We start from the raw sequence: 17,606 nt of genomic DNA, 5'->3' as shown, positions 1-17,606 counted from the left end.
TGTGTACATTGTCATCTTCAGTAGACTTCTTTGTCATTTAAGCCAAATATCTTGAAATGTCCCCCACTGTGCTGTAAATGGAAGTTAAAACCATTGGTGTTCACTTGTACTTTGCGCAATGAATAAGCACTAAATGATGTGTGTTTATTTTGATTTTTATAGCTCAGTTCAAAGGCTGCACCCGGAGAACACTCTTGATAAGACATTGACTTTGCTGAGATGCTGTCAGTGATCGTGGATTATGGCTGTCCTGTGCATCTTGGTTTTGGTCTTTGGGACCTCTACAGTCCTGGCTCAGACAGTTGAGGACAGAGCCAAAGAGTTCCTGAAAAAATTTGATGAGGATGCATCCCGCATCATGTATCAGCATAGTCTTGCGTCTTGGAACTACAACACGAACATCACCACAGAGAACTCTGACAAACTGGTGAGCAAAAACAAACGGTCTCTGTCTCATTTTCATTGTAACCAAAAGATTTTAGATTCAATGCTTCCTTCCTTTCCTTCCTGAAAACAAAATAAAAATATAACAATTAAATGAATATAGAATGCAATAGCTACTCCCTTATTACTAATATCTGCTTTCGTAACAGACTCTGAGTTCAAATTTAAAAAATATGAGCTTTGTCCTCAAAAGCAAACAACCTTAATTACTGTATACACTTTATTTATTTCATGGGTGTAGTGTCAACCTATATTATTGATTTTATTCAAAGAGTTTTGATGCTAAATTGGGAAACTGTCCAATCTTTCCAAAGGCAGCACAGGGAGCAATCTGGGGTGAGTTTTACTCTAAAGCATCAGAGGAGTCCAATGCTTTTCCTATCGATCAGATTTCTGACCCAGAGACTAAACTCCAGCTCCGATCTCTCCAGGATAAAGGATCAGGTGCGCTGTCACCCGATAAAGCAAGCCATGTAAGTATGGCACATCAACACTGTTCCGCATCAATGCCATTTCTAGAAATTTCTTTCTATGTGTGAAAATTAAGCACCTTTTTTTGTTAACCTTTCTGTGTGACTTAAAAATGTATGATTTAAATATCTTTTATTTCAACATGTCATTGAAATCAGTCTATGTTAGCAGTATTTCAGACTAACCTTAGGAAATAGTTGTGTTGCTTCAAAATTGTCTGTTTGTATTGCAGCTAGGTAAAGTCATGAATGAGATGAGTACAATTTATGGCACGGGGACCGTGTGTAAAATCGATGACCCCTTCGACTGTGAAACTTTGGAACCAGGTACTGACATTGTATAGATAACACAAGTCATAACCCAATGGGGTTGATTTTTTAATTTCATTTTATTTAATCCACAGTGCTGTTGAATTCTGATTGGTCAGAAGGTGTTGATTAAATTTCTACAACAGCACTGACATCACAGGTCGATACTGTAGCAATTCTAATAAATTATCAGGGATCATTAAAAGAAATCATTTACAATAAAGAAAAATATAGAATTGTGGATATGGTGTTTTAGTAAGGATACATTTATACAATGCTTAATAAGGGAAAAGAAAATAGATTTCCATATCTCTATAAAGGACATGCTGCTGCAGAACAATAAACTAACTCCTATTTTCCTACGTTGTTAAGAAGTCACTAATTAGGATAAAACACATTTTAGAGGCATTTCATTTTGATAAGAATGGAATCTGTTTTTTGACTTCTCAGGCCTGGAAGCAATAATGGCTGACAGCAGGGACTACTACGAGCGGCTGCATGTGTGGGAAGGCTGGAGGGTTCAGGTGGGCAAGAAGATGAGGAGACTCTATGAAGATTATGTGGACTTGAAGAACGAAGCTGCAAGGCTAAACAGTATGACAAATCTCTAAAAATATAAACTTAAAGCACTGCAAGCTTTCATTTATTTGCTTGCTAATTATCGGTATCATAAATAGCTAAAGGGCAAAAACTAAGACTTGACACAGTGAACAGCCAAGAACCACATTTTGAGTCTAGATTTAGCTTAGCTTGTGCTAATTCTCTGTGCTTTTATTAAAGATTATAAAGACCATGGAGACTACTGGAGGGCTAATTATGAAACAATTGATGAGCCAAAATACAGCTACACCCGAGATGAACTGATGACGGATGTCAGACGCATATATAATGAGGTATGTCTGTTTTATTACGCATGCCACATGGGTTAAAGAGCTAGCTGAACTGCAAGTTAATTCTTATTTGGATTTCTGCATATGTGACAGTTGTTAAAAGCGCTATACAAATGAAATTCAATAAAATGATTAGTTGTATTTCTAACTGATATTGAACTCATGTTTAGATTCTGCCTTTGTACAACGAGCTTCATGCTTACGTGAGAGCCAAGTTGCAGGATACATATCCTGGCCACGTCACCTCTAATGGAGGTCTTCCAGCCCATTTGCTGGGTAAGGCTAAAATAACAAAATAAAAAAAACAACAAAAAACACATGTATGAATTGAAAATCAATTTATTACACATACTATAAAGCTCACAGTGACCCAATTTGTAGTCTACAAATTAAGCTGAGAATAGTAGAGGTAATTGTACGTTCAAGACATTTTGGAAAGATGATATTTACTAGTACTAATGAAAACTAAACCACCACAAAGTTAGTTACGAGTTACGTAAGGAACTGAATGCACTTGATCCTGCTTTTAAATACTGTATAAAAAATTTAAGCCAAAGTGTAAACTAGCAGTTTGAGGTAATCTGACCCTGACCAGGCAGATACTCAGGATGAATGAATGAATGCATGAAATTGTTTAGAGGTGTGGTCTTTGTTTAGCCTGTGAGCATTATGTCATTATTTGAATGTACTTTAATGCTGGACCACCTTATTTGTGGTGTTAAAAAAGCGCCATGCTTTAATTATGCGTTGGCTGCACATTAATGGTTTTTTTTTTTTTATTATTATAAAAAAATATTATTAAATAGAATTAATTACTGACTTTCATTCAATCACACATCATACAAACTAATGATTGTTCCAATACTAGATTAATTTAAAATGGTAATTTGTACACAAATTAGCACAAATTGAATTTAATGACAGCATAATCTCTCGCCGTAAGTATCAGAACCCATCGATCAATGTGCTAACAAACTTGGACAGTTAATTCTCACAAACATTCCAAAATTCTGCTCTTTTTTTGTGATTTTATGTAAAACCCTATAGTTTTTGATCTAGAAGTTTCATTCACTGGTATATGCTAGGGAAAATGCAATGCTACACTTGGTGTTAGCTATTACTGTAATTTTGAAGTAGAAGTAGTACATCTTCCACATTGCATAAACATAGTCTACTGCAGAATCATAAATCCAGCTTAACAGAAAACAGAATAAATGTGTCACAAAATTTTCCTCTTGTCTTTCTTGTTTTTCTTCAGGTGACATGTGGGGACGGTTTTGGACCAACCTTTACTCACTTTGTGTTCCTTATCAAGACAAGCCTGATATTGACGTGACCTCAGCAATGATAGAACAGGTCAGACGTTTTTAATGGCTGCCTACGTAATCAGCAATCAGAAGCTGGTTTTTATCTCAGTTCAAAGGTCCGTTTCAAATCAGATTCCATGTACTATCTGTATTGAAGATTAGGAAAAGATTTATGGCTGATTTCAGGGCTGGCAAGAACGGCGGCTGTTCTGGGAAGCAGAAAAGTTCTTTGAATCGGTGAACATGTCGACCATGTTTCCTAACTTCTGGAACAACTCAATGTTTGTAAAGCCGGATGATGGCAGGAAAGTGGTGTGTCATGCCACAGCGTGGGACATGGGCAACCGAGAGGACTACAGGTACGCTACAGAATACTTCACATACTAGTTCCCTTTCGAGGGAACTTGACGCTGCGTCAGTGCTGACGCTATGGGAATGCTTCTTTGAGGAAGTTGTGTCTGAAGCTCTGTGTGCACACAAGCCATTTAATGGCTCGGAAAGGACATGTGACGGAGTAATTACTCGCCAGTAAGTCCATATAAGGGCATCTACGTCACGCTGCTCCAGCTTTCTTTGTCTTCAGGAAGCGCTCTGTGTATGTGTGTTGTTTGTCTGCCTATCAAGTGCAGGGAAAGAAAAAAAAATAGGGAAAGACTAGGCAAAATGTTGCAGTCTAAGCACTTTAAGAGATGCGTGCATCCGTGCCCCCGCTTTATCACGACGTGCATTCTCTTTGTGTGGTGTGTTTGGGAGAGGAGCATGCCCGGTCGGCTCTCGAGGGAGCCGGCTGCGTGCATTGGGAGGGATTCCCTCTCCGCACGCTCCGATCCCGCCTGGCTGTATTTTCAGCTTCGGCTGCGCCTCGTGGTTCGGGTCCTGCGTCTGCCGAGGCAGCGCGGCGGCTTCAATCATGGGGTTCCCAGGTTGAGTTAGCGGAGGCGGAGCAAGAGACGGGTGTTCCCCTTTCTCTTGCCCTCTCCCCTGCCTCTGATCGCTCGGTTTCGCGTTCGGGAGCTCGCACTGCGATTTCTCCCAACCCGAAAGAGAGTATGCTGCTTTCCGCGTCCGGCTCTGAGGAGCTCGATGTCGAAGGGGAGGGGCTTTCCACCTCAGAACGGCCGACGCAATCAGTCGCGTTCGAGGAGCTCCTTGAGGTAATAACTCGGGCTGTTGAGAAGCTGAAATTAGATTGGCCTGAGGAGGCAGTTGGTGTCGTCCATTCTAAGCTGGACGACCGCTTTCTCACTTCAGGCCGTCAGCCACCTGCACGCAGGCGTCTGTCATTTCTTCCAGACCTCCATACTGAGGTATCGAGGTCTTGGAAAAATCCCTTTTCGGCGCGTGTATTTTCTCTAGCCATGTCAGACTATTCAGCCATTATGGGGCTTGAAGACCATGGGTATAGAACGATGCCGAGGGTTGAAGAGACGCTGCTGGCCAGTTATCTCTCCCCTGCATCGCCGGCATGGAGAAAACCTGCCCTTCCATCCAAGCCATGTAGGACCACTTCAGCCATTGTAGGTAAGGCCTATGAGGCAGCGGGTCAAGCGGGTGCAGCACTGCACACCATGGCGGTCTTGCAGGCCTACCTGGCTGATCTGCTAGCAGAGCTGGATGGCGGTGAAGGGCTGGGACCTCAGGCGGTGTCTGAGCTCCGCTGTGCCACTGATCTCGCGCTCCGTGCCACGAAGCAGACGGCTCACTCTATAGGCCGTACTATGGCTGCGCTGGTTGCCACGGAGAGGCACTTGTGGCTTAACTTGACGGGCATAAGGGAGAAGGATAAGTCCTTTCTCCTGGACTCCCCAGTTTCACCTCAGGGCTTGTTCGGCGACGCAGTTAGTACTGTCGTCGACAGGCATCAGGAGGTGAAACGCCAGTCAGCGGCGTTCAAGGAGTTTCTCCCTCGCCGCGGGGAGCAGCCTGGGCCATCATCTAGCCCCCCCTTTCTAGCTCACTCAGGGCAGTGAGAAGAGCTAGTGTGGCGTCCCGTGCCCTCCCTAAAACTAGGGAGGCCGGTTCACATGCCCGGGCCCGGACCCGTCCGGTGAGAGAGGACCTTAGGTCTGTCCTCTCAGCAAAGCGGGCCACGAAGGGGTCCTGATGCCTGAGGGCAGGGGCTCCTGGGAGTGCCCTATTCAGAGATGCTCCCTCTACTGCCAGCCCCACCGCCTTTGTCGTTTTGGGGGGCAGTGGGGCCTGTGTCGGCTCCCCTTTCTTGTGCGGATCTTCCCGGGTTCGCGCCTGCCGGTGCGCTGTTTCAGGGCGCCCGGGAGGTCTGCACAAGTTTGACACCACTGTCAGGCAGCCTGGCAGCATGGAAACTTCTGCCAGGGGTGTCTCAGTGGGTCCTGAATACTGTAGAAAGGGGGTACAGGATCCAGTTTTCCTCCCGTCCTCCGTGTTTCCAGGGTGTGTTGCCCACAAATGTGGGCGGGCACCAGGCGGTGTTCCTCCGGGAGGAACTCCTCTCACTTCTGGAGAAAGGGGCCATAGAGCATGTTCCCCTCCCAGAGCGGGACTCCGGCTTTTACAGCCAATATTTTGTTGTTCCCAAGAAGGACGGGGGGCTGCGTCCGATTATGGACCTGCGGGCTCTGAACTGTACTCTGAAGACTTACAAGTTCAAGATGCTCACGCTCAAGATGATCGTGTCCCAGATCAGATCCGAGGACTGGTTTGTCACGATCGACCTCAAGGATGCTTATTTCCACATAAGCATTCTGCCGGAGCAAAGGAAGTTCCTCAGGTTCACTTTCGGGGGCGAAACGTACCAGTATCGTGTCCTTCCTTTTGGCCTAGCCCTTTCACCATGCACGTTCACGAAGTGCATGGATGCTGCCCTGGCACCATTGCGTCTCCAGGTTCTTGGCCTTGGGTCCCATTCTAGGGGCGTGTCACTGTCGCAGGACTCTTTCAACGAACGCCTCGCTCTCGGGCTGGGGCGCAGCCTTAGATGGCCGCCCAGCCCAGGGTCTATGGGAGGGCCCCTGTCTCTCATGGCACATAAATTGCCTGGAGATGAGGGCTGTGTTTCTAGCATTGCAACACTTTCTCCCGCACCTCAAGGGCTGTCATGTCCTAGTGCGAACAGACAGCACCGTGGTGGTGTCCTATATCAACCATCAGGGCAGTCTGCGTTCACGCCCCCTGTTCAGGTTGGCGTGGCAGATTCTGCTCTGGGCAGAGACCAGGTTTCTTTCGCTAAGAGCGGTCTTTACCCCAGGGCGTGTAAATTCGGGAGGCAGACTTCCTGTTGAGGCAGGTGCTGAGGCCCGGGGAGTGGCGTCTTCACCCCCACATGGTGGAGCAAATCTGGCAGATTTTCAGCCGGGCGGAAGTGGATTTGTTAGCCTCAGAGGAGTCGACCCACTGTCCGCTGTGGTTCTCCCTCTCTCACCCGGCCCCGTTGGGCCTGGATGCCCTGGTATGGACCTGGCTAAGGCTCCGTCTTTACGCCTTTCCCCCGGTAGCTCTGCTCCCGCAAGTCCTAGCCAGAGTGTGCCATGACCGGGTCAACCTTCTCCTAGTTGCCCCCCGTTGGCCCTCTTGAGTTTGGTTCGCGGACCTAGTCTCCCTCCTGGACGGCACTCCATGGGAGGTTCCCGTCAGGAGGGATCTCCTCTCTCAGGCGCAGGGGGCAATTCTTCACCCCGCCCCGAGATGTGGAAGCTTTGGGACTGGCCCCTGAGGGGGACCAGCTCCTAGACGCAGGCCTCTCAACTGAGGTGACAGAGACTCTGCTGAATGCTAGGGCTTCCTCCACTAGAAAACTGTATGCTCTGAAGTGGAGGCTTTTTCGCCTCTGGTGTGACGAGCACTCTCAGGATCCAGTTCACTGCACGGTTGATACAGTGCTGGATTTCCTGCAGTCTTGCTTTTCTCGGGGCCTGTCCCTGTCTACTCTAAAGGTGTACGTGGCCGCAGTTGCCGTGAACCATGAACCTGTCCTTGGGGCCTCCTTGGGTAGGCACCCTTTGGTCTCTCGCTTTCTGCGTGGTGTCAGGCGGCTGAGGCCTTCCTCTAGGCCACGCCTTCCTTCCTGGGACCATTCTGTGGTCCTGGAGGGGCTGCTGGAAGCCCCCTTTGAGCCCTTGGAGTCAGCCTCTGAGAAGTTTCTGACCCTGAAGTCGGCTCTGCTTCTTGCCTTAGCCTCTCTTAGCAGAGTCGGGGATTTGCAGGCTTTATCAATCGCCCCCGCCTGCCTAGAATTTGCCCCCGGCATGTTCAAGGCTATCCTGCACTCCAGGCCAGGATATATCCCTCCTAAGGTACCCAGGATGGCGGGATGTCCAATCATCCTGCAGGCCTACTGTCCCCCGCCCCATGAGTCGGCGGAACAGGAGAGGCTGCACTTGCTTTGCCCGGTAAGGGCCCTGAGGACTTACGTTCACCGCTCTAGCTCGTGGCGTAACTCCTCCGCACTTTTTGTCTGTTTTGGGGGCCGGAATAGGGGTAATCCGGTTTCCAAACAGCGCCTGGCGCACTGGGTGGTGGAGGCCATTACTCAGGCCTATGAGGTGCGCGGTCATGCCTCACCTCTTGGCATCAGGGCCCACTCCACTAGGGGTATCGCCTCATCCAGTGCCTTGGCCAGGGGTGTGCCCATTGAAGATATTTGTGCTGCGGCAGGATGGTCCTCTCCGCACACCTTTATCAGATTCTATGACCTGGACTTGGACCCCACTCCAGGGTCCCAGGTACTGCGGGGCCTATGATGTGCTGTTCCCAGTCTGCTCGTGCTCTCTCACGGCCTCTGGCGCAGTCATCGACCGGTGCGTGGCGGCGTGGGTATTGGCATTCCCATAGCGTCAGCACTGATGCAGCGTCGAGTTCCCTCGAAAGGGAACTACACCAGGTTACGTATGTAACCCGGTTCCCTGAGAAGGGAATGAGATGCTGCGTTGCTGGCCACGCCCCAGGCATCCGTTCGCGCTTCCTTCAGACAAAGAGAGCTGGAGCAGCGTGACGTAGATGCCCTTATATGGACTTACTGGCGAGTAATTACTCCGTCACGTGTCCTTTCCGAGCCATTAAATGGCGTGTGTGCACACAGAGCTTCAGACACAACTTCCTCAAAGAAGCATTCCCATAGCGTCAGCACTGACGCAGCGTCTCGTTCCCTTCTCAGGGACCCGGGTTACATACGTAACCTGGTGTAGTTTTTATTCCTCTGCCATTTTATTTAGTACATTCTTTGCATTTTGGTGTAGTTTTGTTTGTAGAACTTAACCTCACTACATTATTCGGTATGACCACTGGATACATAATTCAGCAGTAAAAATGTAATTAAATGAATTAAAGTGAATGTTAACTAATGGAAGTAAATTTGTCTAAAGGAATGCTATACAATTACAGCAAGCACTGAATATCCTTACATCTACATTCTTACATTCTTCTCCAGAATCAAGATGTGCACTACAGTGAGCATGGACCATTTTCTTACCGCGCATCATGAGATGGGACATAACCAGTACCAGATGGCTTATCGAAACCTGTCTTACCTTCTCCGAGACGGAGCTAACGAGGGCTTTCATGAAGCTGTAGGCGAGATCATGAGCCTATCGGCCGCAACCCCGTCACATCTGCAGTCCCTCGGGCTTCTGCCCTCTGACTTTATAGAAGACACGGGTATGAAGACTGCATTGGAGATACATAAGAAGTCTGACACTTTTATCAATGAGCAAACAAGAAATTGAATATACAGCACATTGTCATTCAAATAGATTCTTAATCTTGGTGAGATCTATGGCTTGCTTTGGTTTGTGGCATTTCTAGGCTACTGAATGCAATCCCAGTGGTGGAAATATTGATTTTTATTTTAGATAATAATATTAGAGCATTTTATTCAGCAACTACAGTGAATCAGAGTAATTAACAAAACTAGATAGGAAATGTCTGCAATTTAGATTGAAGCTTGAAGAATGTTTGTCTGGGGTAGGACTAGTTTTTGTTTTCCAGTGTGTTCCTGCATGTCCAGTGTTGGCGCCATTGGTCTTCAGATCCTGAGCAAATTAAGCGTATTAAAAAATTCAGAGAATCAGGAATGATTGACAGTGACCTTCAGTGATAACTGACCTTCTCCTCATTATTTTTGAATGATGCATGTCCAGTCTTGTATATAAATGTAAATCAATCAGTGTACGACATTCGATAAGTAGATAGTTCAAAATAGTTACTAACACTGTCTATTTATTAGAGATAAATTTTGCTGCAAAAAGTTGACAACGTCAACAAGATGTAAACTAGAACAAATTTCCTGGTTACACAAATGCACGTTTTGACCACGTGCAGGTGTATACAGTTACAGAAGGGAAATATTGTATTTAATAGATTTTTGTTAAGCCGCTTCGTGATCATGTCTATTGTACAGGTGAGAAAAAAAAGAGAAGGTAAAAAAGTAAACAATTGAACATGAGTCACATCATATGACTTCATGATAATAAAAAAAAAGTGTTTTAAAAAACACTTTGTTACCTGTTATGCTCCTCGCAGCTGCATTCAAACAAAGAAAGCGGAATGTGCATATTTTCAGGGTTTACAGTAATGATGAGGAAGCAATAGTTCACCTTCCCTCCTCAACAACATTGCTAAACAAATGTGTTTATTGTATTATTAACTGTATTCTCAGGCAATAATAACAAAAACAAAATCACAAATCACCTGAGTGATTCGAATGCATTCAAATGGGTTTTTATTTTAAATTCTTAAAGTCCTGAGTGTCCACTTTCATTTGAGCTTCATATTAACCACCACTGTGGAGTGAGATATGACAAAGACATTCAATGCTGAATGTAGACATTTTTTGGCCTTTGGTAAACAGAGTTTAAGTGAAACAGTAATAACACTGATTAAAATGGCTTACTTTGCTTTTTTCAGAGACAGACATTAACTTCCTGCTGAAACAGGCCCTTACCATTGTGGCAACTTTGCCGTTCACCTACATGCTGGAGGAATGGCGTTGGCAGGTGTTCCAGGGGACTATCCCTAAAGAGCAGTGGATGCTCCGCTGGTGGGAGATGAAGTAAGTGTCAAAACCATCACTGGTATTTCACCATGTATTAGACTTCCTTTTATGACATTCCTTTACGATGAAACTCTCTGAATCATGATTTCCATATATTGCATAAATGTCACATTGCTAGAGATTCCTGTCTGATGTAATGTTTTAGACAGCCTGAAAAGTGCGAGTGCAAATGTTATTGCATTTAATTAAGCTGAAAGACTGCAACCTATAGTTAATAACTACTGATGAAGATGATGCATTGTTCCTCTGTACAAACATGCTGTATTCAAAAGAATGTTAAAGAAATGGGTGTAAAGTGTAGATCTATCCAGCCTTATCTATTGGTATAGACTATAAATGGTACAGTCAGAGATTGGATTGAACAATCCATAATTACAAAGATTTACACACACACACACACACACACACACACACACACACACACACACACACACACACACACACACACACACACACACACACACACACACACACAGATTTTCCTTATTTAATTACCAGTAATGTGTAAAGTGGAATTGTCAATTTGGAGAAACATTTCATTCTTCTAACATGAGTACACTAGGACTAACACTTTTTTATTGCTCTGTCCATTACAGACGAGAGCTGGTTGGTGTGGTGGAACCTTTACCTAGAGATGAGACGTACTGTGACCCACCTGCTCTTTTCCATGTGTCTGGGGATTATTCATTTATCCGGTAATCGCTTATTAATTAAAAAACATATTGAAACATAAAAACACGTTAGTGATTTTAAGTTCAGAAGACATTACAAATGGAAAATACCAGAAAAGTTCATTAAAAATAGACTAAAAGAACCCATTTAGTTCATAGTGGTAACCCTTCTGATGAAGCACAGCCACTTCCTGTTTGTCTCTTATGCAGATACTTCACACGAACTATCTACCAGTTCCAGTTTCAGGCTGCACTTTGCAAGGAAGCAGGCCACAGTGGCCCTCTTTACAAATGTGACATCACCAACTCCACCAATGCCGGAAACAAACTTAGGTACGCTCTGTCACACTCTCGAATCTAATTAGTCAGAGGGGGAGTCGTTTGCTCTCTGAGACTAATCGCAGGTTTATATGAAAACATGTTATTGTTTCAATAGTGCTTAGACAGATTGAGAACTATGTTTCATTTATGTCTCCAGCATCAGCACTTTATAACAGTTAGATTAGATTAGAGTAGATTAGATTAGTTTAGATTAGATTAACTTCATTGTAATCACACATGTACAAGTACAAGGCAAGGAAATGCAGTTTGGCATCTTACCAGAAGTGCCTTAAGCAGCAAGTGCAATATGTACAGTATGGAAAAGATATACAGGTTGGGTGATATAGACATAGATATACCGGGTGTTATATATCATACAGACAAATAAACAGTTAGAAGTAAAGCTGTACATTTTTCAATACAGGACAGTTGGACAGATGAAGGGCTTTGTGGTTTCTTACTAAAATATCAAGCTGCATTTTTAAAAATTCATTTCAAGCTAGAAATAAAGAGGCTGACAAGGCTGTTAAGAGCTTTAAAAAGTGTAACTAAACGTAAATAAATAAAGTAAAATTTAAGTAAAATGCTAGAAAATGATCAAGTGTTCAAGTTAAATAAAATAAAAATAAATATCACCTGGACAAATGTATAATGTTTTACTTATTTAGTCACTATTGGATAAACTGCACATGTTCCAGAAGATTTCAGCATCAGTGTGAGACTTGATTCCACCAAATTGTTTAAAAAAAATAGTATGGAAAAGTAGGAATGACATCAAACTTTATCACGTGTCTAATGACAGGCAAATGCTTGAGTTGGGCCGATCAAAATCTTGGACACGGGCTTTGGAGGATATCTCAGGCAACACCAGGATGGACTCCAAACCTCTGCTGAACTACTTCAGTACATTGTACGAATGGCTTAAGGTGCAAAACCAGATGAACAACAGACAACCAGGCTGGGATGCTGCTATAGATCCATGTAAGTGCTTAATGGCAAGAAAATAATAAGACTCTTTGGTGTTAAGTTGTTAACAATAAATACACTCCTCAACCTTAAAAAAAAACTTAATACCAGGGGAAACAATCCAAGTATTTGCATTTCGCACTGGTGGATCATAACCAGGTTGTAAGAAATGCTTCAAAATGTCAAAGCACAAAAACAGAAGAAGAGACCACAGACAAATTTTGGCAATATAGTGAAAACTGCATTTAAACTCAAACAGACTGTTCATCAGATGATCAAAAGCTTAAAACCATCATCCAAAAATACCCACAACAGAACCGTCCCAGTGCACACTGAAGGTCCTGATTTGAGGAAGCCAACAGGACAACATCATCTGCAAAGAGCAGAGATGAAATCCTGTGGTCCCCAAAACGGACTCCCTCCGGCCCCTGACTGTGCCTAGAAATCCTGCCCATATAAATAATGAACAGGACCGGTGACAAAGGGCAGCCCTGTCGGAGTCCAACATGCATTGAGAACAAGTCTGACTTACTGCCGGCTATGCAAACCAAACTCCTGCTCCGGTCATATAGGGACCGGACAGCCCTTAGCAGAGGGCCCCGGACCCCATATTCCCAGAGCACCCACCACAGGTCACCACGAGGGACACAGTTGAATGCCTTCTCCAAATCCACAAAGCACATGTGGACAGGTTGGGCAAACTCCCGTGCAACCTGCAGCAACCTGGCGAGGGTATAGAGATGGTCCAGTGTTCCAAGACCGGGACGAAACCCGCATTGTTCCTCCTGAATCCGAGGTTCAACTATCGGCCGAATTCTTTTCTCCAGTACCCTGGCATAGACTTTTCCATGGAGGCTGAGGAGTGTGAACCCCTGTAGTTGGAACACACCCTCCAGTCCCCCTTCTTAAACAGAGGGACCACCACCCCAGTCTGCCAGTCCACATACCACCACCCCAGTCTGGCCCCAGCCGCCACGTGATGTTGCAGAGGCGTGTCAACCAAGACAGCCAAACAACATCCAGAGACTTGTGGTACTCGGGGCGGATTCAAGTCGAAGTCAGCAGATTCCCACTCCCACTGTGTAAACAGTGTGTGCAGGGCACTGCTTCCCCCTCCTGAGGCGCCGGACGGTTTGCCAGAATTTTTTCGAGGCCAACCGATAGTCCTTCTCCATAGCCTCACCAAACTCCTCCCAGACCAGAGTTTTCGCCTCCGCAACCACCAGGGCTGAAGCTTGCTTGGCCCTCCGGTACCTATCAGCTGCCTCCGGAGTCCCCCGAGCCAACAAGGCTCGATAGGACTCCTTCAGCTTGACGGCATCCCTTACTTCCGGGGTCCACCACCGGGTACGGGGATTGCCGCCATTACAGGCACCAGAGATCTTACGGCCACAGCTCCAAGCAGTCGACAATGGAGGTGGAGAACATGGTCCACTCAGACTGAATGTCTCCAACCTCCCTCGGGATCTGGTTGAAGCTCTGCTAGAGGTGGGAGTTGAAGATCTCTCTGACCGGAGACTCTGCCAAACGTTCCCAGCAGACCCTCACAGTGCGTTTGTGTCTGCCAAGTCTGTCCAACTTCCTCCCCCGCCATTGGATCCAGTTGACAGCTCCGCCCCTCTCTTTACCCGAGTGTCCAAGACATACGGCCGGAGGCCAGATGAAACAACCAAAAGTCGATCATCGACCTCCGACCTAGGGTGTCCTGGTGCCACATATACTGATGGACACCCTTATGCTTGAACATGGTGTTCGTTATGGACAAACTGTGACTAGCACAGACGTCCAAAAACAGAACACCACTCGGGTTCAGGTTCGGGGGGGGCCGTTCCTCCCAATCACGCCCTTCCAGGTATCACTTTCGCTGCCCACGTGAGCGTTGAAGTCCCCCAGTAGTCCCCCTGTCTCTTGCTCTTGTTTCTTCTTTTGGTATTTTGAAGAAGTGTGAATACTTGTAATATTTTCCCTGGATTTTGTTCAGGAGTGTACATGTCAGGTTTTACTGGATTTCAAACTTTATGTCAATAATAACTTTTCTTGTGAACAGATTCTGAAAATGCTCTTAAAGTGAGAGTGAGTCTAAAGGCTGCCCTGGGAGATAATGCAGTATGTATTGTTTAATTAAATTTATGTTTATATTCTAATTGCGATTTGTGAACAAATAATAGCTGTTTTTTCTTCATAAAAATAAACATAGCACAGGACATTATTCTGTACGAACATTATTATTATGGTCCAAGCCGTCCATGACAGCAGGTTTGATAAAAAGCCTTTCGTGAGTATATGGACCTAAATCTCAAATGTCATTGCAAGATGTACACTAAACTGACCCATCTGAGGTCCGTTTAGGTCACTCTCTCCATTTACTAAATCTTTGTGGTTCAACGCAGCTCTCAACCGTAGTCATCAAGACATCAGTGAGATGTTGGACTGTAACCCTGGCTTGTTCGTCACATTGGTTGAATCAGAATTTGAGTTCCCTTCAGCCTGGGATTTCCACTCCTTCCAAACAAAAGTAGCTTCTGTAGGCAAATTCTCATTTATATCTCTAGGATTTTTTTTTGTAAGGGTCCTGTGGTGATATGCTGATGTGAAGCTAGCTGTACTAGATGTGATGCTGAAATATAGACTATTGGTGTTCGTTGACATTCTGAAAAGCCTTACACAGATTGAGGCCCGGTGTGGACAAAGATTTTTATCCTGCTTGATTGGAATGAAAACCTGCACTCACACAGGTCCACACGGGTTAGACTCCACAGGAACCAGGATCATCACACAGCATAGACACAGTGTCAACTCAGTGTTTAGGCATTTTTAAATGGACACCCCCACACACAGCTAGTATATTTTATTTGTTCTTTGTATTTCTGTATATTTTAGATAAACATATTCACCAAACATAAGGCACTGATTTTTATTTCGTTTTTACTTTTTTTTTTTCAGTACCAGTGGAATGACAATGAGATGTACCTTTTTAAGGCCTCCGTGGCCTTTGCCATGCGACGGTACTATTTACAAACCAAGGCTGAAGATATCAGTTTCACGTCAGTATCAAACAATTTGACTGAAACACTTTTGTGTGGTTCGAAGTATTTGGATTGAGTTAAAAGTCCAAATTCATATTATTTCTCTATTTGCAGGGTAGACAACATCTACACATACAAAGAAACACCAAGGATTTCTTTTTACTTTCTGGTGACCGATCCGACTAATGCAACTAGGATTATTCCCAAAACAGAAGTGGAGGCTGCTATCTGGTGAGAGCATGAAATATGTTATATGGGAATAATAAACAGGGTGGTGTAAATTATTTTCCAAAGCTCTGCCTGTAACACACAGCTGTCACTGTAGTCTCCTTTAGTCATCTTAACTAAACAGCTGCCATCGATGAGTCACATTTCTCTACCTCTTTAACGTCTTAGAACGAGGACTTGGTAGCAAACCCTGTTTTCACATTTTAAGCTACCTTTATAGAACCACTATGCCTCATTAAACTTGTACATGCATTTATTAATGATATGAATATTTCATACTCCAGTTCTGTTTACTGTATGAATCTGTAGAAATGTAGGTAATCCCCAAAAGGTGACAGAATGATAAAACAACAATTTATTCATTGATCTGTCCTAAAGAGTGTGAAATCCCCCTCCTTCTCCCCATTTTAGGCTTTCTAGAGATCGCATCAATGGGGTTTTTCAGCTGACGGATGACACACTGGAGTTTTTAGGCCTACGTGCTACACTGGCTCCTCTCACAGAGCCACCGGTTCAAGTATGGCTGATTGCTTTCGGAGTGGTGATGGGATTGGTGGTTTGCATAGGCCTTTACATCATCATCACAGGGGCCTTGAACAGGAGGAGGTAACCCCATTAGGGAAAACACCCACCAGCACCACAGAACATGCAAAGCACGGAAGAGAGAAAAATAATAGTTACAAAACTGGTGGCTTGCTAATCCAGGCGAGGTGAACTGAAATCAACTGCTTCATCTTCAATGTTAACACATATTTAAAACCAGCCGACTCATAAACCTGACACAAATTCTAACCTAACTTTTAGGAATATTCTGATATTAATTTTTGCAGCATAAGGAAAAAATAATGCCTTTGTTTCTTTCCAATGACAACATCTTGTGGTGACATTTAGGCCTGAATATTTTCCCTTCCTCATTCATGATAGTTTAATAAATTTAGCACATTTTATCAAAACCTGTATGTTTAAATCATCTGTTTTGATTTATAGGAAAGCCAAGAATATGGACAGTCCTGGGAACCCGTATGAGGAACCTGCTAACGGGATGGTGAACAATGCTTATGAAAATGAAAGCGAACAAACAGGATTTTAATCTGCAAATTTTACTTGAGACAAAAGCAAAGAAGTGTTCACCACAATTAAGACGACCGTGAGAGATATTTTTGGAGAAATGTTTTTTGCTAACACGCTCAAACATTTTATTGACATGTTAGAGCATCTGCTTTGCTGTAATGTGATTTTTTGTATAGTATGACAATGGAAGAGAGAAACATTCTAAAATATTCTTCTGATATGTAAACATTTATAAAGCATTACAGGTATTTAAATAAAACAAAAAAAGCACTGTTTTACTTTTTAAACATTTATTTTAATGTTATTATCAAAAAATAAAAAATCTTAATGAAACCACATTAAAATCATCAAAATTGTTTCCCATGAGTAACAAATGAAATTAAAAAGGAAAGGAAAAGTGTTTAAGACACAACAGTCAACTTTTCTGTCCATGAGACAATGCGCACTAGACGTGTATTTAGACTCCGAATTGACCAAATCTATGTCAATGAACAAAATCTACCCACAATAAGCGTTTTCTTTTTTCCTCCAATTTTTCTCATCTATGCTTATAAGAATGGAGAAAGATAAATTTAGAACAATAATGCAAACAATAATTTTAATTCACACATATATAAAAAAGAAACATTTAAAAATATCAATAAATTGTGATATGATTCATATTACTGACTACTGCAATGGCAGTTAAAGGATGCACAACAACATCTATACACTTCTGAACAAAAAAGTGAATACAATGATAACTCAACTAACAGGACTGGTATTAATATTTTAAGTAATATTATAATAGCAGCAAAGTATATTTTCAGCATAAGTGCTATATTGCTATATTTATAAGTGCATCAGATATATACAAAAAAATCAGCTTTAAAATTA

At 43.7% G+C, this 17,606-nt stretch overlaps 1 protein-coding gene across 1 annotated transcript; it reads left to right on the top strand.

Annotated features, from left to right (window-relative positions):
- Positions 1-226: 226 nt before the first annotated feature.
- ace2 (angiotensin I converting enzyme 2) lies at positions 227-17,005 on the top strand. The gene is made up of 18 exons (XM_027168723.2): positions 227-427; positions 759-917; positions 1,148-1,241; positions 1,674-1,817; positions 2,004-2,116; positions 2,284-2,389; positions 3,372-3,469; positions 3,607-3,779; positions 8,825-9,051; positions 10,300-10,444; positions 11,044-11,142; positions 11,329-11,451; positions 12,242-12,420; positions 14,453-14,511; positions 15,349-15,449; positions 15,546-15,662; positions 16,071-16,265; positions 16,647-17,005. The coding sequence occupies exons 1-18, from the start codon at positions 242-244 to the stop codon at positions 16,747-16,749; spliced, it is 2,421 nt and encodes an 806-aa protein (XP_027024524.2). The 5' UTR covers positions 227-241; the 3' UTR covers positions 16,750-17,005.
- The last annotated feature ends 601 nt before the right edge of the window (positions 17,006-17,606 follow it).

The sequence above is a fragment of the Tachysurus fulvidraco genome, chromosome 1 (genome assembly GCF_022655615.1).
Source record: "Tachysurus fulvidraco isolate hzauxx_2018 chromosome 1, HZAU_PFXX_2.0, whole genome shotgun sequence".
In the NCBI taxonomy this organism is placed as follows: Eukaryota; Metazoa; Chordata; class Actinopteri; order Siluriformes; family Bagridae; genus Tachysurus; species Tachysurus fulvidraco.
Note: the sequence above shows the minus strand (reverse complement) of the source record. Positions and strands in the feature narration are given on the sequence as shown.